At 38.2% G+C, this 27985-nt stretch overlaps 1 protein-coding gene across 3 annotated transcripts; it reads left to right on the plus strand.

The window, feature by feature from the left end:
* Positions 1–1979: 1979 nt before the first annotated feature.
* Positions 1980–27867, plus strand: LOC149051978 (adhesion G protein-coupled receptor L4-like). 3 transcript variants are annotated; one of them, XM_089208608.1, is made up of 23 exons: positions 1980–2126; positions 5122–5157; positions 6239–6649; positions 8884–9282; positions 11148–11225; positions 12811–13209; positions 19709–19938; positions 20038–20097; positions 20182–20380; positions 21081–21188; positions 21432–21519; positions 21762–21852; positions 21919–21968; positions 22217–22334; positions 22430–22533; positions 22741–22843; positions 22950–23100; positions 23224–23305; positions 23462–23528; positions 26644–26732; positions 26907–27027; positions 27294–27335; positions 27451–27867. In XM_089208608.1, the coding sequence occupies exons 4-23, from the start codon at positions 9111–9113 to the stop codon at positions 27613–27615; spliced, it is 2517 nt and encodes an 838-aa protein (XP_089064734.1). In that variant the 5' UTR covers positions 1980–2126; positions 5122–5157; positions 6239–6649; positions 8884–9110; the 3' UTR covers positions 27616–27867. The 3 variants fall into 3 exon arrangements, with proteins under 3 accessions (XP_089064734.1, XP_089064772.1, XP_089064839.1); XM_089208646.1 differs by having other exon boundaries at positions 11151–11225; XM_089208713.1 differs by lacking the exon at positions 11148–11225.
* Positions 27868–27985: the final 118 nt, after the last annotated feature.

Below are 27985 nucleotides of genomic sequence, written 5' to 3' on the forward strand. Positions count from 1 at the left end.
ACTGATATTGATCCCTATTAACAATAGTTATGGGTACTAACTGTAGCCATAAGTTTCTAGAAATTTTTAGAATGCTGACATATATACCAAGGAATTTCTGGAGAATTTTATTGGGTTACGTAGCCACGGTGTAACACTATCAAAACAGTTGTGTTGTAAGCTTCCAGAAGTTTCTGGAATACTTTGTACATAAGGACTCAGTAGTGCAGAGGCAGTACTTGTTGTTGTCAGGACAGATTGACTTATCAGAAAGTTATACCGAAATAAAGCAAATGTAATGTTGATTTTGAGGAACTTTAGAGACAACTGTGAGATTGTGTCACTGGTAAGCTAAGATATAATTTGTAGTGGGCCTCAATAAGTATATTTAAGGATAATTACCCTACTTCCTTTAAGACTCGCCACTTAATAAGAATATTACAAGTTGTTTAATGTAGTAGTTGGGTTTGTTGAAAAATAATGCTCCTTTCGGTTAAATTGTGCCGCAACAATAATACTAATAGTCTTAGCAACTAACGCTGACATTCAAAGTTGTTGCTTAATAATTAAGTAGATGACTACGTAAATGTTTGAATAAATAAACAACAAATAAAAAAATTAAAAAAAAACAGAAAAAACCTTATGACTCGATCTTTTGTGGATCAGTTACATTTTCCTTTTTTTTTTTGCATCCCTATGATAAGGGGCATCGTTTTGAATCGAAAATACATTGATTAATTTGGAATTAAATTAAGGCAATGTTAGCCGGAAATGGCATAAACCAGGAGATTATAAAATAATCGGCACACATCATTAAACAACAACTAAAGAACTTTTACACAGAGTATACAAATTAAAGGAAAAAGCCTAGCGATAGAAATGCGGAATATTTCCATGGGCCTCGTCTTCAAATATCACTACAGAGGAGACGTAGCATTGAAGAGGAATTTCAACAAGCCAGAGAAGAAGTCGATTATGTAGATGTGCCAAACAGTTTAAGACAGTCTTGGTTACGTCATACCCATTTATAAATAAACATGGTGACGAAGCGTGCGATTAAGAAGGAAGAAATAAAATAAGAACTATTATGAAATATACAAGCACTTTTCTCTCTACGCTGCTCAAATGCGGTAGGTCAAAACGCTTCAAGCTTCGATTGACTGGATACATCGCAGCTAGGACTAAGGAATATTCCAGAATGAATAATTAATTATTCCATGAGCGTGGAGAGATCGTGGGAGAGTAGAATGTCTCGCCCACAGAGCACATCACGATGACTCAGAAACATCTTGCACTAAGAGCTTTTGACCCCAACGCTCCTCCTAAAATGTTGGGATTCAAACATTCGGACACAAAAGTGATGGTCTGTATGACGCTTTTGCAGAGGAGAGTTGTTTTGGAGGCTGAACACTAAACTATGGCCGTTAGCATCCATTGGTTTCCTAATCAATTAGCGATCAACTTTATGTAAACTCACATCGAGCTCATGATCTAAGAAAACCGAGAAGAAATCCTTTGACTCGGAGTTTGCCGTGCTATGAAAATAATAATACACGTTAATTAACACATGAGCGAGTTAGTCCATCAAAGTTAGAGGTATACAAAGCAATTAGACCCACTGACTGAAATGCGCCGCACGTGATCGGCGAGATGAGTGAGTAGTAATCATTTCAATTTATGCATACGAACAGATGGCATACTAGCTTTAGCTACCGGTCAATAAAGCAGAAGTTTGTTTAAGACAACTTTCATAGAGCAGAGCTCATAAAGAAATAATCATCCTGAACATCAATTATTTTTGAGCTGCTTCCTTACAAAACTTCAGCTACAAATAGTGTTTTAATGCCGTGAGGTTTTTCGATCTTATTAAGGAAAACAATGCTCCACATCTGCTGCAAATTGCTTTTTGTCTATTGGTCCGTCTTTGACAGAAAAATAAAAATAGAGAATAATGCCATGAATATGCGATCACAGATCATGATCTTCATTAAACTCTAACTCATATGAAAGCGTTTCATGAATCAAGTTTAAGTGTAACGATAGCTCTTAAGAGCAACCTTTGTATATCTTGAGCATGATGGACTGGATGAAAAATACAACTGAATCCGGCAAAATTTTCAAAACTCTTCTAATATGTTATGTGCTGGGTAAGTACGATGCTAGTTATTCCTGTTTGTTCTGCTGTAGCTATGAAACCGTCGAAACTGACTTTCCAATTTGTGAAGTAATTATTTCCATTTTAAACCTACGGAACTCTTAAAACGAAATATACCAAAATCTACGAATCCCCTTTCTAAACTATTTGTTAATCATCAAAGCAAAACTTCGGGATCTTTGTATTATCATTATTATTAGTTTCTCGATATTAATCACTTTCCGTACGATGCCAAATGATTGAAAAAGAAAAAGCCGCAATGAAACATTCGTATAAAGTGTAAAGACAGCTTGCTGATAGCAACTTATAATAGTATCGTGCGCTTGATGAATTGTGTGATGAGTACAACTGAATCCGGCAAAGAGCGCAAAACTTTTTTTAATAAGTTGTGCGCTAGGTAAGTACCACCTTAATTATATCTTGACTTTCCATTTGTTAAACATTTATATCGAGTTTGGAATGTCCTGTTTTTAAGTTCAGCTAAACCAAACAGAGAAAAAAATGTCAGGTGACGGATATTTGGCTCTGTTAATTAAAACAAAAAAAGATCAGACTCTAAAGACGTCCGCATTAAACTCCCAGTTCATAATCAGAGAAGGATCTCTTATAAATTGGATTCCTTAAGCCTTTTAGATTCCATAAAGTGCAAAGTAAACAAAGATCAAATAGCACAGGCGAGACATTCATACGGTGGTCATGTTGCTTGCGTTATGGTTCTCTGCACAACAGCTGTGGCTGCCATATTTAGGATAACAAGAACACATTATTTGCTATCGTGTTATGCCATCACGACAAGATGTCAAAAGGGAAAAACTTCTCCTCATCAGATAGAAGGTAATTTAGTGTTAACAACTGAGTTGAAAACGTGTTATCCTTCTCAGCCGTTTGTAGTGCTGACTGTCGATCAATTGGTTGGGCACGGTGGTGGCCCGCTTGAACGACAGAGACAGGATAACCACGTTTATCGAAAAACTGGTACATTCCCTATGACTTTTCGGAAAAAATCAGAGTCGTCACTACATGAACGACGAATTCTGAGAAACTGTGAAAAAGGTATGGCGTTCTTGACGTGTGATGGATGTGAAGATGAATACAACAAGTAACTATGTGAATCTGTAGGTTTGTAGTAAACACTAGAGCATATAAAACGTTGCCTTCAATTGAAATTTTGATGTCTAGAAAAGCCAAAGAAGTGTCGGAAATTTCCAAGGTATATTTAAGATCCGGATGAAAGGAATTGATGGCGGTTATAAATTGACTGAGCTCCTCTTTGGTAGAGAAGATAGCGCCGATGTCAATGTAACGGTCGGGAGCCGTAAAACGCTAAAACAAAAATTTATATTCCAAATCGGCACCCTTAATCCCCACAGAATCAACGAGCGCTTTTCATTCAACTAATTTATTCCTGTTTTCTCGTCACCATATCCCCACAAATGGTGTAGTTCCACTTTCTGCATATAAACCCACACACAACCCACAATTCCTGCAATCGCTCTGACGAAGGGCTATCGCTCGAAATGTCAGCTTTTTTACGCTTTACGGTGCCTAATTTACGTTTTCAACTCAGTTGTTAACACTAAATTACCTGCTATACTCTCCCACCGACGCAGCACCACAGTTTCTTTAGAAACTTACCCCTTTATCCTCTTCAGATAGCTGTTGAACGTTCGACGTGCTTGGACAAGAGACCGCACTTAATCATCAGGGTCCACTTAAAATGGCATTTGGTTAGATATATTCAAAGTTTAAAATTCGATCCGGGGTTTGGAATAAAAAAAGGTTGAATTGGTGTACTTTTTCCTTTCTCATCGCGAGCTAAAAACCCTTTAGTATTGATGAATTTCGATAGCTGATTATCGAAATAAGCCGAGGGGTTAAAGTGACGTGCACTCACAGAAAAATAATTAAAACAACCCTTAAAATTAAGCATTTTTTATGTATTAAAATTCAGCAATGGAACTCCTTACGTCCACATGGAGATTCTTTATTGATTTCAGCTTAATTAAAAGATTCTGTCTTCGGCTTTTAATAAAGTCCTCTTATTAGTCATGTCTAATGGATCACTCTGAAATTCTACGAGCATCACGGGCGATGATGTTACGTTAACGCCTCGTGTTCCACATCCCAAGGTCATGTATAATGAATTCCAACCTAAATCTATACTGAGAGCCTTCCATGAGGCGTCAATCAGATATCGCAGTACCCAAACAGTTAGCGCTCTCAAATTATTGTTCAGTTATCAACACTCAAATTAGATGACTGCTGACTGCTCGCCAAGTTGGACATCATGGACAATTAAAACATATGTTTCTTTTAAACTATTCTTCTTTGAACCCGAAAGCAAACTTTATACTGATCTCAATGCCCTTCTTTTACAAAAATAAATATATGTGGGTTCTGGAGGTACCGCAGGTTCCGCGTTCTGCTGATCCATAGTTTCGAAACGCCCAAGAAAATGAAAGGTCCCCTCAAAATTTTGGAGACCAACCACTCAAGATTCAAATTGTGCAGGAGTTTTATTTGAGCGGTCAGACTTAGTACCTGGTTAATTCGCTGAAAGAAAAATCGTCCGTTTCGAATTGTTGCGAGCTTAGACGAAACATCATCTTTTTTCTGGATAGCACATTCTACATCCTTTTCATTGTTTTATAGTTTGGTTGCACTCCGAATAACCCGTTTAAAAATTTTGTTCGAAGGACATTCGCAAAGGTCTACCTTATCCTTAAAAAAATGTTTCCCACATCATGGTAATAAGTTTCGTTGAGCTGGTTGGTAAATTGCAGAGATGCTGCACTTTTTTTTTTTATTTCTCCGTCTGCTCCCTATAGAAGGGAATAAAAGTCACTGGAAAGATGTTTAAGGGCATTTAGCAAGTAAAATGCATCAGCATTAATCTAATCTAACGAAATGCGATAAACTTTTTTCATTGTTTCAAATGTTATTCGTGAGATAACAATCAATTCATTTGCTCATTTTCTATTCCACAGTCATCCTTCATTTGTTGATGGAATTTCCACGAACAGGTAAGTCAGTGTATTTCCAATTTTAACACTGATGTATCTTAAAATGAACAACAAAAAAGATAAATATCTGACTGTTTATAATAATAATCTGACATAGGCTTCCTGTTAGATATACATCGGATTGTGATTCAAAACGTTGGTTGGAAAGCAAAACAAAAAAGTCGTAGAATAACTGTGCTGCTACCCTGATCTTCCCAATTACAACAATTTCACAATTTTTATCATCAGTATAAATTTATTCTTTTATTTATTTATAATGGTAATTGAACTGAGTGGAGTGCACTTTGGGCTGAATCATACGCGTGATTTCAAAATCGAACAAGCGTGCAGCGCGAGTTCGATTTGAAATCGCATGTATGATTTCGGTCCAAAATTGCACAACACGAGGTTCAATTACCACTTTATTACATCCATTTTGAAATCGCCCAAATACAGGACTTGGTCAGTTCAAATACATTATTGATGCAGTACTGAGCCAATTTCAAATTAAATCCATCCATTTGGGGGGGGGGGGGGGAACAAGAGTTTTGGAAACAAAAGTTGCAAACGAAATTAGGAGATCCTCGCAGCTAAGAAGACTACTGAAACGAGTAGTTGAAAATAGGACCTTCCAACTGAGCTAACAAGCCAACTGGGAGCTGGTCAATGTGTTGGGTCCAAATAAATCGTCCAAGTGATGAATGATGATTTTAGATATATGAAATTCATATATTTGCACTGCAGTGAAGAAACGAAATTAAGAGATCCTAGCGTTCTTAGCTGCGAGGATCTCTTAATTTCGTTTCTTCACCGCAGTGCAAATATAAAAATTTCATATATCTAAAATAATCAAAAGTGGCAAAATTTGCCACATCATACTCTTTGTCTTCATTTTCCTGCAATGTGATTGGTTACTTTAAACAAGCCTTGAAATCTGATAGTTTGTTTTGTTTTTAGTGAAGCCTCGTCATTGGCTGGGAAAAAGCTGTGATTTAAAGCGAAAAATGATGCGATTCGTGAATAAATCGCACCAATTAGAGCCAATCAGATTACAGGGACCACCAGTGGTTTCAAAATGGGTGTAATTTTTTTTTCCTCATAGAGTGCCAAGCAACCTGTTTCAAAAACTCCTCTTACATATTTTCGAAAAGCGGAGGATATTGGTTGGACAACATGGATGTCTGCTTCAGTCAGGGAGGTGACCTGGTATCCATCGAAACTGAAGAAGAATGGCAGTTTATCAGAAATGAGATTCAACAGCGTGGTACTGGGAATAGTAGTGCGTGGCACATTGGTTTAAAGAAGAATGGTTGGGTTTGGACTTGAGTGAGTGGTTTATGGAAGAGAGACGGGGTTTGGATATGGAATAGTGGAGAACAACTGAATATTTCGAAATGGCGAGATTCTGCGCCAGATGGTAACGAAAAAAAGGCGGAAATATCCAAGAATGGAGGCCTCTTTAATGGTATCCCTTGGAATCATGCAGGTGCCTACATTTGCGAGATTCCCGAAGGTAAGATCACAATCGAACCATAAATTAAATTATGTGCTAAAACATTACAGTCTTGCATTTGTGTCATGAAAATTGCTCTTGCTTCTTAGAAAAATACTGTTCACAGATTATGTTCAGCTCGCCTAGCTTGTGCGTGTGAGCGATAAATGAACTTTTTAGCGCGTATTGGTAATCGAACATAATGCACGGGAAAATTTTCGGGAAACATGTTTCAAAAATAATTTGATCACTCTAGAATTGTCCTTTTTTGCATCGCCTGCAGCTGGAAAAACAGCGATCGAAATTGTACATTTCACAACTTTTGTCGAGCGCGACACGATTGGGATAATCAAGCGCACGGAATTTTCCCTTGCCGCGAGTCACAAGGCGTGACACCGAAGTATTTTTATCTTGTGCGTCTGTGCGCGCGTGTGCGTTTGTGTGTTTCTTGTACGAGTCAGTGATAAATATGCTATTCACTGAGTAAGACTGTGCCCAAGGTCTTGAACACCAATACTTAGGACAGAGTGCACAGTTTTTCCCAATACGAACCAGCCTAGGCTGGTGAAGAACAATATGTTTTTCCTTAAACTCAACGAAATGTTTTCAAAAAGAACCGTAATGATTTAGGACTATAATTACGGTAAGATTCTCCATAGACTGAACAATTTTTGAGCAAGTAAATGGTAGTTGAAACAGACTGAGGTATTACAGATTAAAAAGAGGCTTCAACGAAATATTTTTAGTTGAGTAGTGAAAGATATGATTTGAAAGGCTTCCAAACCGAACTTTGAAACACTTTTTTTACAAGTATCTGTCACAATCTGACACATGTCAATTAGAGATTGCGTCAGAAAAAAGCGCATGCACGCTAGAGAACATGAACAACAACAGTGCTGGTTTGGAAAGTAAATTTAAGTGGAAAACAATTGTAAGTAAATGCTATGTTTTGAATTTGTGGGAATTTACCCTTTTGTTTAATTTGGTGCAATCGTATGTGTAACTCTGGTCTTTCTCCAAAAGGGCAATTTTAATGCAGCTTTTTCTCGTTAAATTCCTTCTTTCACTGTTGTGAAATTTACCGCCTTACCAATGTCCAACTTGAACAGAGTTGCAAAGACCTACCGAAAGCTTATTTGAAGTACAGAAGACTTCGCTCACTGTTCTTCAGGGAACAAATTGTTTGAGATAATTATATAATGTATGAAATTTCCATCAATGTATTCAAGCGTAAAGAAATACCTTAACTTTCTGAGTTACTTCTAGTGACGGTTTACTTTAATTACAAACGGTTTTTAGGCCGTGCGCCAACCCATTTAATGACATATTTGCTACGAAAATTCATTTTAAAATCAATTTTTTTGCAGGCAAACAAAGTGATTTGAGAGAGAGAAAGAGAGGATTAATCATTTATTAATCGGCCTTATTTGCTTCCAAATAATTTGCTTAAAGTTACCGGCAAACAAAATCAATTTATGAAAAATGACAACAAAGCTAGAGATGTAGTCGGCGGTTCGTTCAAGCGATACCGTGCCCGTGGGCAGAGAGATGAGAAAATTCGGACCGCATTGATAACCAATGAGATTGCAGGATTCGTTATCGCTCCCCCTGAGAAAAACAAATAATAGATACAGTTCTTTTGAGAAAGGTTGTCGGAAAAATGCGTGTCGGAAGTGCCAGAGATAACCCCGAAAGGTATTGTGGGTGGCTTCCAAACCATTGTTATTGCCCTCAGGATTTCAGAGAGATCTAAGAAAATGTCACTTTAAGGACGAGGCATCACGAGTTTGATGAACCTATTTAAATCGCAAGACTGACTCTAAGTTATAAAGTGCATATTGATTACCGTTACCCAGATAATCTTTTGAGATTGTCTCGTGCACTTTAAATTAATGTCTTTTTTTTTCCGACAACCTTTCCCGTAACAACTGTATAAGGTTAATTACGTATCTCCAGTTACAAGAAACTAAAAAAAAATTACATGAATTCACAGACAATCTTAGCTGATGTGAAGTTAATTCAGAAAAGCAGGTTAGAGATGGCGGACACCGTAGTAAAGAAAGATGTCAGTCTATTAACTAACACTGATCAAACATAAACATTTTTTTTTTCGCGTTTTCTATCTCATTTATTTTTCTCCTTTATTGTCATTATGATTATAATATTTTTATGTTATTATTATTATTATGTTTCTCACTTTGTTTATCATCATTAGGATAATATATGTATATTTTTTCATCTTTATTATTTTGTAGAATGCCCAAATCTAACTTTTAAACACTCTTGGTACATAATTTCGGCGGATAGAAATTACCGGCGCTCAAGCAGAGACACCTGCCAAAGCTTAGGAGGGGACCTAATTTCCATTGAAACCGAAGGAGAATGGAATTTCATTAATGACGAGATTCAAAGGCGAAATACTAAGTACTATAACAAAAAATGGAGAATTGGTTTAACAAAAAAAGCAGGGAATTGGACCTGGATGAGTGGAAGCCCGCTAACTATTTACAAATGGGGAGAAGGGGAGCCAAGTGGTGGACATGACGCGGCTTTCATGTACAAGCGGTCTAGTAATGGCGAACTGTGCGTGTTTGGAAGTGATGATGGTGAAAGTTGGAGAAAAAAGCACGCTTATATTTGTGAGATCCCTAAGGGTGAGTTGATTTATTGTTGTCGTTGTTGTTGTTTTTTAATGTTATTTTAAGTAAACTCAATGGCACTAGAAGCGCTTAAGCGTTATAAAAACGTTAGTTGCCGACGTTTGTGATACGACAAAATTTATATAAACTCTCTGACAGTCAGGATCAAGTTTACACTTTGCGTGATTGAAAATATGTTTAAAACAATCTCAATGAACGTTTTCACGATATACATGTCTAACTTTTAACCTGGTGAGCAGAGCAAAATTACTTATGGTTCTGTTACTATCACTATTACGAGTAAAAACAGATATGAAACTGATGGTGAATATCACTTACAAAGAATCACCAGTCCAATTGCTTTGTTACATGATAACGCGTGATTAGGTGAAGTGCGTTACCTTTAGTGATGAGCTAATAACTCATGTCGGTTAAGATACATGCCAATAACCACTTTATAAAAAAAATACAAAAAACGTGCAGACTTATTTGTTCTTCTGTTAGGGGAATCAATTTTATGTTTATTATAATCTAATTTAATATCCGATCGTTTGAACTTTAAAGTTGTAGGAGCTAATTTCAATGCAATGCAAAATGTGCAGTGAACATAATAAACTGACCATCGTGCATCTAATTCAAATATGGCGGGCATTTCGATCGACCTGGCAACCGATATTCTATAGAGAGGTTAGTAAGGGTTACCTCAGTTCTAATAGCTCTCCAGGGGGCGTAGATACATTTTCTTGTTCAAAAAATTGTCAACATTGAGTTGGAATTTAATTGATGTTCTCCAACCGCTTTCAGTTTTGTAACGGAAAAAGAGCATAACTTTTTAAGTAACCAAAATACTACATTACTTCACTTTAAGAGAAAGGAAAAAGCACCTAATTTATCTGAACTCACACAGGTATGTTTTGGTCTATTGCCTAAAAACCTCCAAGCAAATTTAAAATGCATTGGTGCCACGCTTACTGTTGTCTCCTTTGCAGCTGTTGTTTGGCCTCGTTGCACAACGCCCTCTTTTACCCGTTAGAGAGAACGCTTTGCGTGACGAGACCAAATGATGGTTACGCGTACTGCCGTTCCTCAAACAGAGAGAAAATCAGCATTGTTCGTCTACAGTTAGTTGTCTCCGAAATTTAATTCCGTGTAATTTTACTCCAAAAGCAAAATGAGACTCAATCGTATCTCCAGTAGACACTAGCCAAAGATACCTTGCGATCTCGAATAACTGAAGATACATTGAACAAGACGAAAGGATAGTATTACAAAGAGGGCTCCTTGATCGGTTGTTGCCTATCTGGACTTTGCCCCCTGAATGAACACGCGATGGTATTAAGTCCATGGTAGCTAAGAGTGACTTTTATTAGGAAACAAAGTCAAAATACAGAGAAATTGTGTGGAAAGTTCACTATCAGTTGCATTTTTAAGTGGTGTTAGATAATGCAGTTAGAATACATGGTAAAACGTATTGAAATGCTGGTTGCATAACATGATTCACAAGAAAACAATACCCAAACGCTGGGATTAGTGTAAAATGTATAAAAATTATGATGTGATTGGTGCGAGATACATACCCTAACGCGGCATTCTGATTGGTAAGGGATACATGCAAGAAAAAAAAAAGCGGCAATCTGATAGCAGCGCAAGACATGCCCTAATGCGGTGATTTGATAGGTTCGAGCAACATACCAAACTAAAGAAAAAAAGGATTCTTTTTTTAGTACAAAAATTGCCTGTACCAGAAGTAACGAGTCATTATTTCCGGTGCAGGCGCAAGGCGGCGCTTAACTTAGTAGTAGTGCTGCTCAGAGCAGAACAATTTGTTTTCATTTTTGAATAATTAATTCCTCTCTATTGCATTTGTGATAATTGTTCAGCAGATTCAGTTCCCGGACAAATCTCTACGCAGGACTCTCACCCAGCCTACGTTGGACCACCTTGCATGCAGCTATATGGTAATAGGAATTGGTCACTATAATGGCATGAAATATGCCCCAAGTACAATACCCATTCTCAGAAAATTAGAGCTAAAGAATGATAAGGGGGAGAGGGGGGAAGGGGGAACCCGACGGACTTGCTGGTGCTTGATGTAACGGCGCTCAATATAATGGAGACTTTGCCGGTGTTTAATTTAATCGAGAATGCAATGGTGTGAGGTGCAGACAAACGTGCACAGAAATTTACACCGGCGAGTATCGCGATCAAGCCAATACCTAAGTAGTAAAACACTAACCCGACTACTGTATTAATTAACAAAAGCCATTGCTTGTTAGTCTTTTCCTCTTACAGTAGTGTTATTTTTATTTCTTATTTTTATTCAGGTATAAAATGAATGAAGGTTTTATAAATGAATCCAATTGTAAACAAATACCTCATCTTTTGACTTTTTGAGTTACTTCTAATGAAGGTTTAGGTTAATTACAAACGGTTTTTAGGCCGCGTGTCAACCCATTAAATGACATACTTCCCACCAAAATTCATTTCAAAAACATTTTTTTCCAGGAAACCAAATCGATTTAAGAGAGAGAGAAAGAGAAGATTAATAAATTATCAATCGGTTTCTTTTTCTTTAAAATAATTTTCTTAAAAATACTGCCCAGCCGGCGAAACGAAATATATTCATGAAAAATGGCAACGAAGCTAGGGATGTAGTCGGCCCGTAGGCAGAGATAGGAAAATCCGGACCACATTAGGAACAAATAAGATTGCAGGATTCGTTACCATGCCCTCTGGGAAAAAAAATGAGGAAAACAGTCCTTTCGAGAGAGGCTACCAAAACAAGCTTGTCGGAAGTGCAAGCGATAACCCCGAAAGGTATTGCGGGTAGCTTTCAGGTCATGGCATGACTTGACCTCAGGATTTCAGGGAAATCTTAGAAAATATCAATTTAAGGACGAGGAATCTCGGGGTTGAACAACCCGTAAGAAGTAAGGAAAAAAGAAGGAGTGAACCCTAATTAATTCATCTTTTCCTTTTATGTCCATATTGATTATCTTAGATAGTCTTCTACGATTGCTGTGTGCACTTTTAAATTTGTGCTCTTTTTTTACCGACAACCTTTCCCTTAACAACTGTATACCGTCAACTGCGTATCTCCAGTTGCACATTTATGAGAACTTAAATTCACAGTCAATTTTACGTTTTTTAAGTCTGATTAGATAGAGGAGGAAGAATAGGGGCAGGGTGGGGGAGGTGTCAGCTCAACGAGTAGCTAATTAATTATTCAAAACACAACAACCAAAATTGCATGAACTCACAAATAATCTTAGCTGAAGTGAACTTAACTAATTCAGAAAACCAGGTCAGAGATTGCGGACGCCGTAGTGAAGAAAGATGTATTGTATTAATTAACACTGATCAAACATAATATTTAACAATAAGAATCAAATAGAGAGTTACGTTTCCTATCTTATTTAGTTTTCTCCTTTATTGTGATTGTGATTATAATCTTTTTATGTTATCTCAATTATCATAATTATTACTTTGTCTATCGTCATTATGCTAATTATTATTTTTGTTTTCATCATTATCATTTTGTAGAATGCCCAAATATAACTTTTAACAACTCTTGGTACATAATTTCGGTATGTGGATTGTCCTGGTACTGGAACCGAGAAAACTGCCAAAGCCATGGAGGGGACCTAGTTTCCATTGAAACCGAGGGAGAATGGAATTTCATCAATGACGAGATTCAAAGGCGAAATACAACGCACTATGAAAATAGATGGAGTATTGGTTTATCAAAAAAGGCTGGGAATTGGACCTGGGTGAGTGGAAGACTGCTAACTGTATCCAAATGGGGACAAGGGGAGCCAAGTGGTGAACAAGACGCGGCTTTTATGTACAAGCGGTCTAGTAGTGGAGAACGGGGCGTGTTTGGTGGTGTTAACAGTGAAAATTGGGGATATCAGGATGCTTATATTTGTGAGATTTCCAAGGGTGAGTTGATATTTTGTTGTTCTTGTTGTTTTTATTGTTATTTTGAGTAAACTAAAAGGCACCAGAAGAGCTTAAGCGTAGCAAAAACATTATTTCCAAGCCTTTGTGATACACACGATAGAATTTATATGAGCCCTTGAGAGTCAGGATCAAGTTTACACTTACCTTTGCCTAATTGAAAATATGTTTGAAACAATCTCAATGAACGTTTTCACGATATACATATCTAACTTTTAACATTGTGAGCAGAGAAAAGTTGCAGATGGTTCTGTTATTATGACTATTACGAGTAACAGCAGTTATGGAACTGATGGTGAATACCACTTACAAATAATCATAGTCCAATTGCTTTGTTAGATGATAACGTATAATGAGGTGAAGTGCGTTACCTTTTGTGAAAAGCCAATAACTCATGTCGGTTAAGAAACATGCCAACCATCGTTTTATAAAACAAATACAAAAGAAAATATATTAAAGTTCACACGGCAACCAGGTGGACAATCAGACATAGTTTGATGCTAATGGTGAAACAGAGAATTAACTCTGAAGTGTAAATTAAAGTGCAACTTAAACCCATGAATAACCCACAGGGCGTTAGCCCTAATAAAGGGAAACAGGGAACCACACGAGGCAAAGAAAAAATCTTTTGACCTCGGTGGGAATCGAACCCACGACCTCCGGATTAGATCTAACGTTACTCTGCCGACTGAGCTACGAGGTCGCACAGAGAAAGTCGGGGACGATTTAGGATGGTGAATCGCGGCGAAGAGAAAGTAAGGGTACATATGAATGTTGTGCCGCGTAGCACTGGGAACACAAATGGTGAAACAGAGAATTAACTCTGAAGTGTAAATTAAAGTGCAACTTAAACCCATGAATAACCCACAGGGCGTTAGCCCTAATAAAGGGAAACAGGGAACCACACGAGGCAAAGAAAAAATCTTTTGACCTCGGTGGGAATCGAACCCACGACCTCCGGATTAGATCTACCGTTACTCTGCCGACTGAGCTACGAGGTCGCACAGAGAAAGTCGGGGACGATTAAGGGCGATCTCTGTGCGACCTCGTAGCTCAGTCGGCAGAGTAACGGTAGATCTAATCCGGAGGTCGTGGGTTCGATTCCCACCGAGGTCAAAAGATTTTTTCTTTGCCTCGTGTGGTTCCCTGTTTCCCTTTATTAGGGCTAACGCCCTGTGGGTTATTCATGGGTTTAAGTTGCACTTTAATTTACACTTCAGAGTTAATTCTCTGTTTCACCATTTGTGTTCCCAGTGCTACGCGGCACAACATTCATAGTTTGATGCTACACTGGTTTGTAGATTTAATGAATGTAACCGAAGAAGTTACAATTCATAGACCCAACCTTTCGACACTCCTGTCTAGTGCCTTCATCAGGGGTGATCTAAACGCTGCAACAAGAGGTCCTTTTATATGATCACTAATAAGCGGCCTTTTTTCTGACGAGGTGTAAATAGGCGTCAGGAAGCAGACCGCCATCGTCACGATTTAAAGGAGCGTGGGCGGAGTTAATGTGCCAAGCCTTCAAACAAAGGCACTGGTGGTAACGCCGATTACTGGTGATAATTTTAGAATTATCCCACCCAATTGTATGGTTGGTTAGGCAAGTATGCTTCGATAAAGCTGAATTTTCCTTTTTGCAAAGAAAAACCGCTTTTTGGTGCTCATTTAACCGTGTACCAAACTGGCGTTTGGTCTGTCCGATGTATTCGTTGTCACAGTCATTGCAAGGAATAGAATAAATGGCGTCGGTTCGTTGTTCTTTCGTGACAGGATCCTTAGGTTTGGCGAAAATATGCCTCAAAGTCTGAAAAGGTTTTTGAGCAACATTAACGTTGTGGCTATTCAAAATTCTCTTGATGGGTTCAGTAACACCCTGTATGTAAGGAATAAGAGCAAAACCAGTCGCTGGTTCCCTTTCATCAAGAGCGTTACTATTTGTAACTGGTTTTTGGCAGTTACAGAGAAAAGTTTTTGTATAGCCATTTGCCTTTAGGACATTGGAAACATATTTCCTCTCCTCAGCCTTCGAATCGAGTGATGATGGTAGACAGTCAGCCCTCCTAAGTAAAGTTTTGGCTACAGACTTCTTATGGCAAATAGGATGGTGAGAATCGAAAGCGAGGCATTTGTCAGTATGGGTGGGTTTACGGTAGACACTTGTCTCTAAATTACCCTGAACCCCTCTGGACACATTTAAATCGAGAAAGGGCAAATGTCTATCCTTTTCACGTTCAAGGGTGAATTGGATCGACGGCTCTACTGAATTCAAATGCGACAAGAGGCGCTCCGCTTCATTTCCAGATACTGCAGAAATAACATCATCGACATATCGTTTCCAGAAAAAGGGTTTAACCGGTGAAGTGGCTAAGGCCCTTTGTTCCACGTCTTCCATTACCATGTTAGCAATGACAGCAGAAACAGGCGAACCCATCGCTGTAACAAAAACTTGTTGATAGTATGTGCCGTTATATGTAAATTGCGTGGTTTTGAGGCAAAAAGACAGCAGATGAATAATATCCTCCACAGGCAAAGAAGTTCTTTGTCCAAGGGAAGCATCTTCTCTGAGTCTTTCCTCCGCAACCTTAACGGCAAGATCAACTGGGATTTTGGTGAAGAGCGAAACAGCGTCGAAAGATACTAATTCTTCACAAGCGTCTAGAGTTTTATCTCTTATGAAATCCGTAAATTCGCAGAAATTTTTGACAGTGTAATCAGTATTCCCAACAACAGGCGACAAAATTCTCGCAAGATAACCAGAAATTGCATAAGTCGGAGAATTAACAAAAGAGACAATGGGTCTCGAAGGAATTCTCGGTTTATGAATTTTAGGTAAGCCATAAAAACGTGGACATCAGCCGTCACTTCTGTATAACATTTTGTACGTAGAGTCACTAATTCTGCCAGCTTTTTTCAAATCAAGCAACATTTTGTTTAACTTTCTTTGAGTTTTACTGGTAGGATCAGAGTTTAAGACAGCATACGTACTCTTGTCATTAAGCAGAGACAAAGCTTTGTCGTGATATTGCTGTTTGTCCATAACCACAACATAATTACCCTTGTCAGCAGATAATACTTATAATGCGCTTATGTTTTCAATGCGCTTATAACTCGCAAAAAGGATCCGGACAGGCTCGTAGTACGAGCCTGTCCGGATCCTTTTTGCGAGTTATAAGCGCATTGAAAACATCCTTTTGAATGTTTTTGGGAAGAGGTTTAGCACGCCTGAGTATGCTACTTACTTCTGCTCTTACCAAATGCCTACGATCGTCGTTGAGTTGAGAGATACTCTCCTCAACAGCGGCAACAATTTCGGCAGTCGGTATTTTGCGAGGAGCAATAGCAAACTTTAGACCCTTCTCTAAACCACTCCGTTCCAGCGCGGATAACACCTTGGAGGAAAGGTTCATGACCCATTTATCTTTCAGAGATGAGCCTGAATTAACAGGAGACCTCTTACTGAGCAAGTGACGGAGTTTTCTGTCGTGTTTCTCTCTCTGTTTGGTAAACGTCTGCAGTTCTTTCGAATTGCAAAACTCCTCGACCCAGGAAGTTTCGGAGTTGTTAATCAAAGCAGAGAGTTCACTGAATGAACGAGAGAATAACGTACGCAACAGCAGTATAGAACTGTGACATTCATCTATTCGTAGCTTAAGAAAAGAAAAACCAGTACGGACCATGAGCTTGTATCCTTTAGCACTCCGTAAAGGAGGCCGAAACCTCAAACTCGATGGAAGCACATGGTTTTCTTTGCAACGGTGATTGAAATACAAATGACAGCGAGTCTTAGAAATGCGGACTCTGATGTTCGCGAGCCGGTTGACCCTTGTAACAACAGTTTGACCATACTTTTCTCGCAAATAAAATATCTTAAAGTTCACACGGCAACCAGGTGGAAATTAAGACATAGTTTGATGCTACACTGGTTATCTTGCGAGAACAAAGGGCCTTAGCCACTTCACCGGTTAAACCCTTTTTCTGGAAACGATATGTCGATGATGTTATTTCTGCGGTATCTGGAAATGAAGCGGAGCGCCTCTTGTCGCATTTGAATTCAGTAGAGCCGTCGATCCAATTCACCCTTGAACGTGAAAAGGATAAACATTTGCCCTTTCTTGATTTAAATGTGTCCAGAGGGGTTCAGGGTAATTTAGAGACAAGTGTCTACCGTAAACCCACCCACACCGACAAATACTTCGCTTTCGATTCTCACCATCCTATTTGCCATAAGAAGTCTGTAGCCAAAACTTTACTTAGGAGGGCTGACTGTCTACCATCATCACTCGATTCGAAGGCTGAGGAGAGGAAATATGTTTCCAATGTCCTAAAGGCAAATGGCTATACAAAAACTTTTCTCCGTAACTGCCAAAAACCAGTTACAAATAGTAACGCTCTTGATGAAAGGGAACCAGCGACTGGTTTTGCTCTTATTCCTTACATACAGGGTGTTACTGAACCCATCAAGGGAATTTTGAATAGCCACAACGTTAATGTTGCTCAAAAACCTTTTCAGACTTTGAGGCATATTTTCGCCAAACCTAAGGATCCTGTCACGAAAGAACAACGAACCGACGCCATTTATTCTATTCCTTGCAATGACTGTGACAACGAATACATCGGACAGACCAAACGCCAGTTTGGTACACGGTTAAAAGAGCACCAAAAAGCGGTTTTTCTTTGCAAAAAGGAAAATTCAGCTTTATCGAAGCATACTTGCCTAACCAACCATACAATTGGGTGGGATAATTCTAAAATTATCACCAATAATCGGCGTTACCACCAGCGCCTTTGTTTGAAGGCTTGGCACATTAACTCCGCTCACGCTCCTTTAAATCGTGACGATGGCAGTCTCCTTCCTGACGCCTATTTACACCTCGTCAGAAAAAAGGCCGCTAATTAGTGATCATATAAAAGGACCTCTTGTTGCAGCGTTTAGATCACCCCTGATGAAGGCACTAGACAGGGGTGTCGAAAGGTTGGGTCTATGAATTGTAACTTCTTCGGTTACATTCATTAAATCTGCAAACCAGTGTAGCATCAAACTATCTCAAATACAAAAGACTTGCAGACTTATTTGTTCTTCGCATATAGGAGTCAATTTTGTGTTTATTGTATTCTAATTTTAATATCTGATCGTTTGAATTGTGAAGTTGTAGGGGATAATTTCAATGCAATGCAAAATGTGCATTGAACATAATAAACTGACCATTCTGTATCTTATTCGATCGACTTAATTCGATCGACTTAGCAACCATTACTTTATAGCGAAGTTAGTAAGAGTTACCTCAGTTCTTATAGACCACCAGAGGGCGTAGATACATGTTCTTGTTTAAAAGTAGTCAATGCTGAGTTGGAATTTAATTGATGTTCTCCTCATCAAATAAAAAAAGCATAGGCATACGTAGCATGCAAGAGTTATTATTTTTGCTGGGTGAGTTGAGATGAGACACTTTGTGTTCCTAACGCTTTCAGTTTTGTAACGGAAAAAAGCTCAATTTATGTGAGCTCACACAGGTAATCTGTGGTCTATTGTCTCTATTGTCTAAAAACCTCCGAGCAAAAATAAAATTCATCGGTGCCACGTTTATCGTTGTCTCCTTCGCAGCTGTTGTTTGGTCTCGTCACGCAGCACCTTCCATTCGGCGTTAGAGATAGAGTGCGTTGTGTAACGAGACGAAATAACGGATGAGGAAGAGACTACGTTTACTGCCGCTCCTAAGACAGAGAGAAAATCTATATTATTCGTCTACAGCTAGGTGCCTGAAAAAAAATTCATCGTAACTTAACTACCAAAAGAAAAATGAAACTCTGATGTATTTCCAATAGACCCTAACCAAAGATATATTGCGATCTCGAATAAGTGGAGATACACTGAACAAGAGAAATGGATAGTATTTTAAAGACGGCTCCTTAATTGGTTGTTGCCTATCTGGACTTTGCCACCTGAATTAACATTCAGGTGGAAAAGTCATAACGAGGGAAAATTGGGTGGAAAATTCACTATCAGTAGCATTTAGTTCCATGTGAGTTTTCCAGTGGTGTTGGATAATGCAATTCAAATATGAGATAAAATGCTGGAGAGAAGTCTAATGCGGCAAAATGGATTTTGATTGGTGGAATACAATTCAAGCAAAAAAACAAGGAACAGGTTATTGAAATATTGTCCCACAGCTTTTTCAGCCACTAAGGAAAACTCTACAGGAAATATTTAATTCTCTAGTATTTTTTGGTGTCTAGTTTGACGTCTAGTTTTCGAAAAACATCGCAAGGCTCTATCTGAGCATCAATCACAGATGACGTATGCGAACGACTAAAATAATACAAAGGGAGTGTTCTGTATAACCAACAAAACATCGAGTGCATTTAAGAGTTTCGATCGTTCAGAGTAGCCATTTTGTTACTCCGCATTTTTGCCCTCAAAATGAAATACTAAGGCAATTTTACCTCATGATATGGTCTTAATAATTATTTTTCTTTCAAGATTCATCAATATCTACATCGCCCTCACCCTCGCCCTCGCCCTCGCCCTCGCCCTCGCCCTCGCCCTCGCCCTCGCCCTCGTCATTGTCCTTACCATCCCCGCCGCTCTCTCTGTCGCTGTCACCACCGCCGTCGTTATTGTCGTCGCCATCGCCGTCGCCGTCGCCGTCGCCGTCGCTATCTTCATCGCCATTGCCATCGCCTTGGCCGGCGAGGGCACCTCAGATGCTGGTATGTGTTGTAAATAGTCATTTACTGTTTCTCTGCACGCCACTTTTCAGAACCCGCGCGGTGTATGAATTTGACAGACATTTTTTTCATTTATTTTAGGCAAATGAGTATGTTTTAAAGTTTGGCGGAATAAATATTACCAGAAGGAGTTCCATGCAGGTATACAATTTTCCTAACTTAAAGGCTTTTATTTTTTATATATGTTTTTAATCCGCAAAAAGTAAATGTTTTATGTAATTTTAGGAGGCTGTAATTGTGTTTGAAGATTTCACCGTAAAAATCAAGAACGTCACAAAGGACAAGGCTGGCCTAGAAGAGGTTAAAACACTAAAAATATCCATCTTTAAGGTAGCGAAAGCCTTTGAGAAATTTGCTCTTAATTATGGCAAGCAACACCTGAGTGGAATGAGGCCTTCAGAGAGGATGGTTTTCCCAAAAATGGGTGAGGTTGCGGCCTTCAATTCTGTTTAGTTTTAAAGTCTGTTCCTCTGTTACTTAATGTCTTGCTGACCGACCGACCGAGTTTTATAAGTTCCTAGATGATGTAAGAACTCAGTTTTAAACTAACTTTTTAGAAATGTTATTATTGGACGTCATCGACTCGTCTGTTTTTTAATTTGTTTAATGCTTTCATTTTTGAGGTGGGAAGAGAAATTAAAGGTATTCTTGAACAATCAAGAAGAGAAAAATGAATCCTTCAAAATATTAAAACCGTTCTTCTCACTCTTTCTATTGTAACTTTTCCTAAATAATAAATTATATTTGTTAGCAGAATTATCAAATCTTACAAATACTTTCCGCTTACTTCATGCTATGCACTGAGCTCAAAATTGGCATGGCGTCTACGATGCATATAAAAGCATGCTTTTTTAACCGTACTCGTAAAAACTCCCTAATGAAAGCTTATTTTCTCCGCGGAAACGGGGAACGATATTTCGGAAATGAGTTTTCACAATTTTAGTCCGTGCAGAACTATTCACATTTTTAGTCAAGTTTTCTTTAAAAAAGCGTTTTTAAAATTGTTGTATTTGTTGGAAAGTCATTAAATGGTAAATACAATACAAACAATACACGTCCATCCGATAAGATTATAATCTACACCGCAAAAAGTATGTTGTCGTTAAGCATTGTTTTTCCGACAGTTTTGGCAATTCAAAAAGCCTATCACTTGAATGCTAGTGACTTCCACTTTGAGGAACAACAATGGCATACGAGAATCGATATTGCATCTTCGAACTTTGAGGAAAATGGTTCGTATTCACTAAAGTCTTAACTCTACAGCTTTTAGTTGCCTTCAGTAATTTCTCCACTCCAATTTTCTATCTCGAAATAAAACCTTAAGAATGAGCTTCATTAGTTTGCATAGTCTATTTTCTTTCATCATCCGCCTTCCTTCTAATGTCACATACCTCAGAGCCTAATGAAAATTTGAATTTTGAGTGTTTTTTGTTGTTTGATCACTTTAATTTTTTGTTGTTTCTGGTGGGGTTAAGGATCATTGGTAGTTGCGTTTGTATACAACGATCTGCATGACCTAATTCTGACAGATCAAGCTATCAGGAGTGAAACAGGGAACAAAAGGTAATAATATTTTCCTGTTATTGTATGTCGCTTTCCATGGAAATACATAGCACGAAATCACATAAGATCTCTGTTAAACCAACCTGAACTTAGAAACTTTCCAAAACCCCAAATTGGGTTGGAAAACTCCCTGCCTGTCTCGGACCATTCCACCTTCATGAAAAGCTCGATTCAATCTGCCAAAGGTACATGATGTTGCTTCTTCGTTTCTGATTTATTTTTAAATAAAATTTCCCTCATAGGTATATCAACTCCAGGATAATGGCCATAACTATGGACCCCAAGCCAGAGACTTTGTGGGAAAATGTCATCCTAAAGTTCGAAAACTTAAAGGTAACGTGAAAATTAGTTGTTATGCGTTGTTTTGATTTACTCTAACAAGCTATGATCTATTTTCAGGTTTCGACAGCAGAGAAGCGCTGTATGTTTTGGAGTGGCTTCAACAAAAGGTAAAAAACTACAATATATTATTGTATAGTGTTTATTCATTGTAAGAATGGAGGAGTATGAATGAAAACACTCTCCTAGAATCCAAAATGTTCTCGTTTTAAGAGAGGAGAAGTCTGATTCAAATGCTCTTGCAACTAAGACTACATCGGAGGAAAAACTTAGCGCAAAATTGTCGAACATTACCTCTCTCCCAAAGAAGAAATAATTTTATACGCTTTGTTAACTTACTATTTTCCGTGTCTAACAGCTTTTCAGGGGAAGGATGCCATGTAGTTACAGCAAAAAGCAACTCAGAAGAAACAGTTTGCAGCTGCAATCATTTGACGCATTTTGCCGTCTTAATGGACCACGACGTTAGCACAAAGGTGATCAAATAATTTTTGCCTTACTCAATAATTTTATGGGCGAAATAAATTGACTCCATGCTTTCCTTTAAGTTTTTTTTTTTTTTATTTAACAGCTCACCGAGGAAGACGAAACAATTCTGAGAATTATCACCTACGTGGGAGTTAGTCTGTCCATCATCGGGTTATTTTTAACGTTAATATCTTATTCTTGCCTCACGTAAGTACCTGAATAATAATTAGGTAGATTCTTAGCTCTCCTCGACTAGTCTGGTGAGGAAAGAGATCTCAGTGCAAAGCTCCATACCAATAAAAACATGCATGTCGGATAACTCACAACTTCAAACTACATTTCATGGCCCATCTTTTTGTTGTTGTTACTTTTGTCTGATACATTCATTTTTTCTTTTTATTATTATTTGACCAGTGATGTTCGTCAACCTCTCTCTCAAATTCGACTGAGTGTTTCTATGTCCCTTGGAGCTGGACAGATCATCTTCCTCGCTGGAATAAACGCAACAGAAAACAAAGTTAGTGGCCTCACTTTCTATCCATAGAATGAATTTAATCTTTGCACATTAAACATCTTGTCAAAAGTAGCACGTTAAGAATTACGAAAACTCTCTCCTTCCATAGGCTGCCTGTGTTACAGTAGCAGCTCTGATGCAGTATTTCTTGATGGCCGCTTTCTGTTGGATGCTGATCGAGGGAATTTATCTCTACTTCTTCGTTGTGAAAGTTTACAACATCAACACCAAGATGTACGTGTATCACGTCATCTCATGGGGTAAGTTTCTTTGTTTTTTAAAAAAAAACATTCACTGGTAACTGTAACCATGCTTTCGGATCGCCAAATCTAGTGTTGTCATGCAGTAAAGTGTTTCAATTTCCTTCCTTTCTATGTCGGTAGGTCTTCCAGTGATCATGGTGGCCATTTCCCTTGGCATCGCTGCTGGAAAAGAAGGGTTACAAAGCTATACTAGTAATAAACAGTAAGATAAAAAAACGAACGGTTTGTTCTTGCTCTTCCCCTTTTAATTCGTTGCATTCAATTCTTTGTTTTGTTTTTGCGTGTAGTTTGCAATCGGTACCATTTTATTTGCTGAGAATTTGTGTTTCTTTCTTGTGTTTCACTTCTTCGAGTTTAGTTGCTGGCTTTCCTCGGCTAACAACCTGATCTGGATATTCGTCGCCTTTGTGGCTTTCATCGAAGTTGTGAGTTTTTGATTAGTGTTGGTGATTGTGATTGGTATACCTGGACTACTTGCTGCTAAAGGTTTTTTTTCTCTGCTCTTTAAAAAACAAATTAGGCATTTATGATATAACCCCACACAATATTTACCATTTTCCTTTTCCTATTTACTCACAACAAACTTTGGATGTGGCTGCTGTTTGCGAGGATGCTGGTCAATTTTAGCGTAGTGATGATCTTCAATAGCGAGTAACTACTCAATTAGATTGAACATGTTTCCGGTATTTCTGTCGGTATAATCCTTTGTTTATCACCTAAATTTAATCCCCTGCCATTATTGAAGCTGACAAAAAAATATTTATTTCTTGGTGAACATTTTTGTCCTACATACTTTTTCTATGTCGAAAAGTAGCATCAAAACAAAGACAGTTTTAACAATGACCGATATGACAGAATCTACTGAGCTTCTAGCTTTTAAAAGACAAAATAATGGTTATAAAGTTAGTGTAAAATTTGCATGTGTAGTTGTGTTGTTCTGTCGTGAGACGAACTCAAAGTCTGGCAAAATTTACTTGCTAGCGACTATGAAATATACATGATGTGTCTACTTGTCGCCACCGTTTATTGACATATCGAGGCATGAATCACTACAATTTGTAAAAAAATCTAACGTAACACTCTTACCTTGTTTATTTATGATTTTTTAAGACCAGTAAGCTGTTTCGGTCATAACATTACGCTTGGCCATTACTTTTTGCTGGGGGGGGGGGGGGAGGAGGGAGGCGATCGGAAATGGGTGAGGATGCTTGTCTTACCTTTCAGGGGTCAAAATCAGTGATTCGATACCTTTTACGGTGTCTCAAACTTTAGTGGACCACCAGAGACCTACCTGGTACCTTTTAGGGTGCTTTTCTCTTAATAAAATACCTAAAATAGGCATTATCAGGACGATTGCAATGATCTGACTTGAGCCTCTTGAGCACATCGATAAAGGAGGTCTTATTTCTGGGATTTTTCAATTTTTTTGTGTTTAAATTGGTATTTTTTAGGGGTAGATATCAGTTGTTGTCACTCCCACAAGGATAAGACTCAGGTACCTTTTATAATTTTATAGGGGTCGATTTGGAAATTACCGGCGTGCATCCTCGCCTTCTTATGTATAGGTGTTCCTTGGAGTGTGCTGATACGTGCAGCACACTTGAAATTTAGTAAAGACAAATTTTGATGTGATTTTCAGTGAAGAAAAAAAAAGTTTTGTCAGCGTCTTGTAGCTACCGCGGAAGGGCCCTATACCACTGTGTGCTTAATTACGCCTGCCGCCAGATGGTGTGAAGCTTACAAAGTGCTCAGACATTAGTATAGAAAACTCCGCCTCTGTCTGGATTTTTGGTAGCTTATTGCCCAATTCCCAATCGAGGCCTCAGACTGACGGGACGCGTAATTTTGCACAAGGTGGTAAGTAAAACAGGTTATATGAATTTTCCAGACGTCTTGCGTACTATCTGTGGTACACGCTTGCAAATTCCCCAATAGGCTTTTGGAATCGGCTTAACCCTACCTTTACCATGGCCGTACACTTCTTTAGGCACTCTACACCTACCAATGGAACCACGAATCCATCCAACTCCGGTATCGAGATTTGATCTATGGGTGAGGCAAATTATAACATCATCGATATCTTTTGGCGTCTCAGCTCGAAGATGCCGGCTCGCGAAAAAATAAGATCAACTTCAGTTTCTGGATCTCCGCAAGTAACTTGAAATGTCTTTTCTACAACTGCGTAAGGGAACGACCTGAGATAGGCAACGTCGGTCTTCTCGATAACAAGTCCCACCAGCGAACAAAAGAAGAGCAAATCTCCTTGTTAGCATTTACGGTGAAACGCTTATACAATAGATCAATCAGCTAAATCAGTATGTAGCTTGTCAATCGAATTGATTTTGTAAACATTCTTTGACTTCTGCCGGCAAAGGAATCATTGATGGATCTGGACATTTTAGTTTTCTGAATACAGAAATTCTTGGAAGGTTTTTATAAATATGAAAAGAGGGAAAAAAACCCATCTCTTGGTAATTCAGGGGTTCATTCATGTTTGAATTTATATGTGTCACGCTTGTCATGCAACTAATATAATAATGTGGAGAAGAATTGCAAACTGCAAATGAAATGTGGCTAAAATGTGATAGAGCACAACTTGATCATCGAAGCAGCTAATACAATCATAAGTAAACAAGGTGAGAGTGTCATGTTTGATTTCTTTACAAACTGTAGTGATTTATGCCAGTAAACGGTGGCGACAAGTAGGCACACCATGTGTATTTCACAATCGCTAGCGAGTAAATTTTGCTGGATTTTGAGTTCGTCTCACGATAGAAAAGCAAAAATACACAAGCAAATTTTTACAGTAACTTATAACCATCCTTTTGTCTTTGAAAAGCTAGAAGCTCAGTAGATTCTGTCATGTCGGTCATTTGTTAAAACTGTCTTTGTTTTGATGTTATTTTTCGACATAGAAGAGGTATGTCGGACAAAAATATTCACCAAAAAATAAATATTTCCTTGCCAGCTTCAATAATGACAGGGGATTAAGTTTAGATGATAAAACAAAGGACAATGCCGACAGAAATACCGGAGTTCAAGAAAATTCGATACATGAAGTCACACAACTCGGGTAATATTCACTGTGAAAATTTGCATATTTGTGCGGTCAAATGTAAAATATCATTTCTCGAAAACTAAAATAAATTTTCACAAAAAACCACACCACAATGTAAGGACATATTGGGCTGCAAATTATGAAAGTAGGAGAGAAAACGAATTTTGGGTGACTTGCACAATATTTCAAATTTGTTCGATGGATGCTAACATCCTCTCTTAAATCTATGTAATTTAATATGAGGATTCACTTTGCATAGTTAATTCAGTTAAGACACTTTAGTTCGCGTTTTTTTCAGCTCATTGTCAGATAATCGAAGCTCATAATCTAGGTCCCCCGGTTGAGAGTTCTATTCCCTGTCAATGACTCTTTATCCCACGCTTGTTACCAAACTAGTAGTGTATCTGTCAAGGATCCTTTCCTGCTTTGCCTATTCGATAACCATATCTAAACAATCAATTTATTTCTACTGTATTCTTCAGCTCAATATCTTGATACTCGTACGAGTCATAAAGGAGATGACCAATTTGTTGCAGCCAACAAGGGAAGACGACCATTCTCAGCAAATACGGTAAGGCTCACAACATTAAACTATAACAAAATAGTGGAAGAGGTTGCCATGTTCTCCTGTGAGGCTCTGCTCACCCAACTTCCTCATTCCCTAATCAGTAAGGCCTCACGATATTTAAAACTGAAAATTCCTTGTCAAAGGAAAATAAAGGAATTTTCTCTTTTTAACTCCCAGAGCTGGCATCAAAGCATGCGTGGTGATGATTCCCCTGCTGGGTGTCACGTGGCTATTCGGTCTCCTCTCGCCTGTACATAAAGCTTTCGTTTACATCTTCACCGTACTTAACTCTGCTCAGGTCAGTGTTCGATGGTAACATTCAAAATCATTCAAGCTCTATCATTATTTTATTTTCTAACCAAGTAAGACATCGTTACAATTGTCACATGATATTTTTTTGAATTTTGAAAACAAAAAGCTATTAACTAGGCAAGATAAGACAGACCTCTTTTGAATTATGAGATATGCAATTTTCCTTCTTTCTTGGAAATCTTAATAGATATTTGACTAGTTTGTTTGCATATTGTAAAAAGTAATGATCCTAATATCATTTTTCTGCTGCAGGGTTTCCTGATTTTTGCCCTGCACTGCATGCGAAACACTCAGGTAAGAAAAAAAAATCAAACCGATTATTAACTCCATATCATCAACCTTTAGTGTTTCGATAAATATCCGAGTACTAGTGCTAAGAGCCATATTTCATGTTCTCGTCTATCTGCAGATCAGAGAGCGATTCAAAAGAAAGATGAATGTTGTTTTTCCATCTTCTATAAAAAACAACCCCACAAGGAAGAGCTCACAGGTCAATCCAAGTGGGGTGGGCGATGTATGGGCAGTTGAATTGCAGTCTTGTACTGAATTTGAATCGAAATCGCACTTAACTTAAATAACTGGATCCAGCCAACCGGAAATGACAGTAAATTACTTAGTACAATCACTTATTTAACAGCAATAAGTCGGTTACGATCGATCTGACTTGCGATCTGCAGCTGAAAAGAAATCTTTCTTTTCATTATTGTTTAAGCACTCAACTAGCTGTAATTGTAACCTATCTTCTTTAGGATTTTAAGTTTATTTACTAGGCGATCGTATATTTGCAGGCAAGACTCATCGAAATAAACCAATCTATAAAGTTAAATTTCTAATGGCTCAGTACCTTGATGACTGTCCTTGACTAAGACCACAGTCTGCTACAGTCGACGCGGGGATTTTTGCTCGGAAATCACGACTCTTCTTTCTTAAAAAACCACTTTTGC

This window comes from Pocillopora damicornis, chromosome 1, assembly GCF_964200805.1.
Source record: "Pocillopora damicornis chromosome 1, jaPocDami1.2, whole genome shotgun sequence".
In the NCBI taxonomy this organism is placed as follows: Eukaryota; Metazoa; Cnidaria; class Anthozoa; order Scleractinia; family Pocilloporidae; genus Pocillopora; species Pocillopora damicornis.

What these genes read in the sequence shown, in the direction of transcription:
- LOC149051978 (XM_089208608.1), top strand. Translation starts at nt 9,111, where the DNA reads ATGAGTGGAAGCCCGCTAACTATTTACAAATGGGGAGAAGGGGAGCCA. An exon ending in ATATCTTATTCTTGCCTCAC is followed by an intron (nt 22,534 to 22,740) that starts GTAAGTACCTGA and finishes TTATTTGACCAG; the next exon opens with TGATGTTCGTCAACCTCTCT. An exon ending in AGCTATACTAGTAATAAACA is followed by an intron (nt 23,306 to 23,461) that starts GTAAGATAAAAA and finishes CTTCGAGTTTAG; the next exon opens with TTGCTGGCTTTCCTCGGCTA.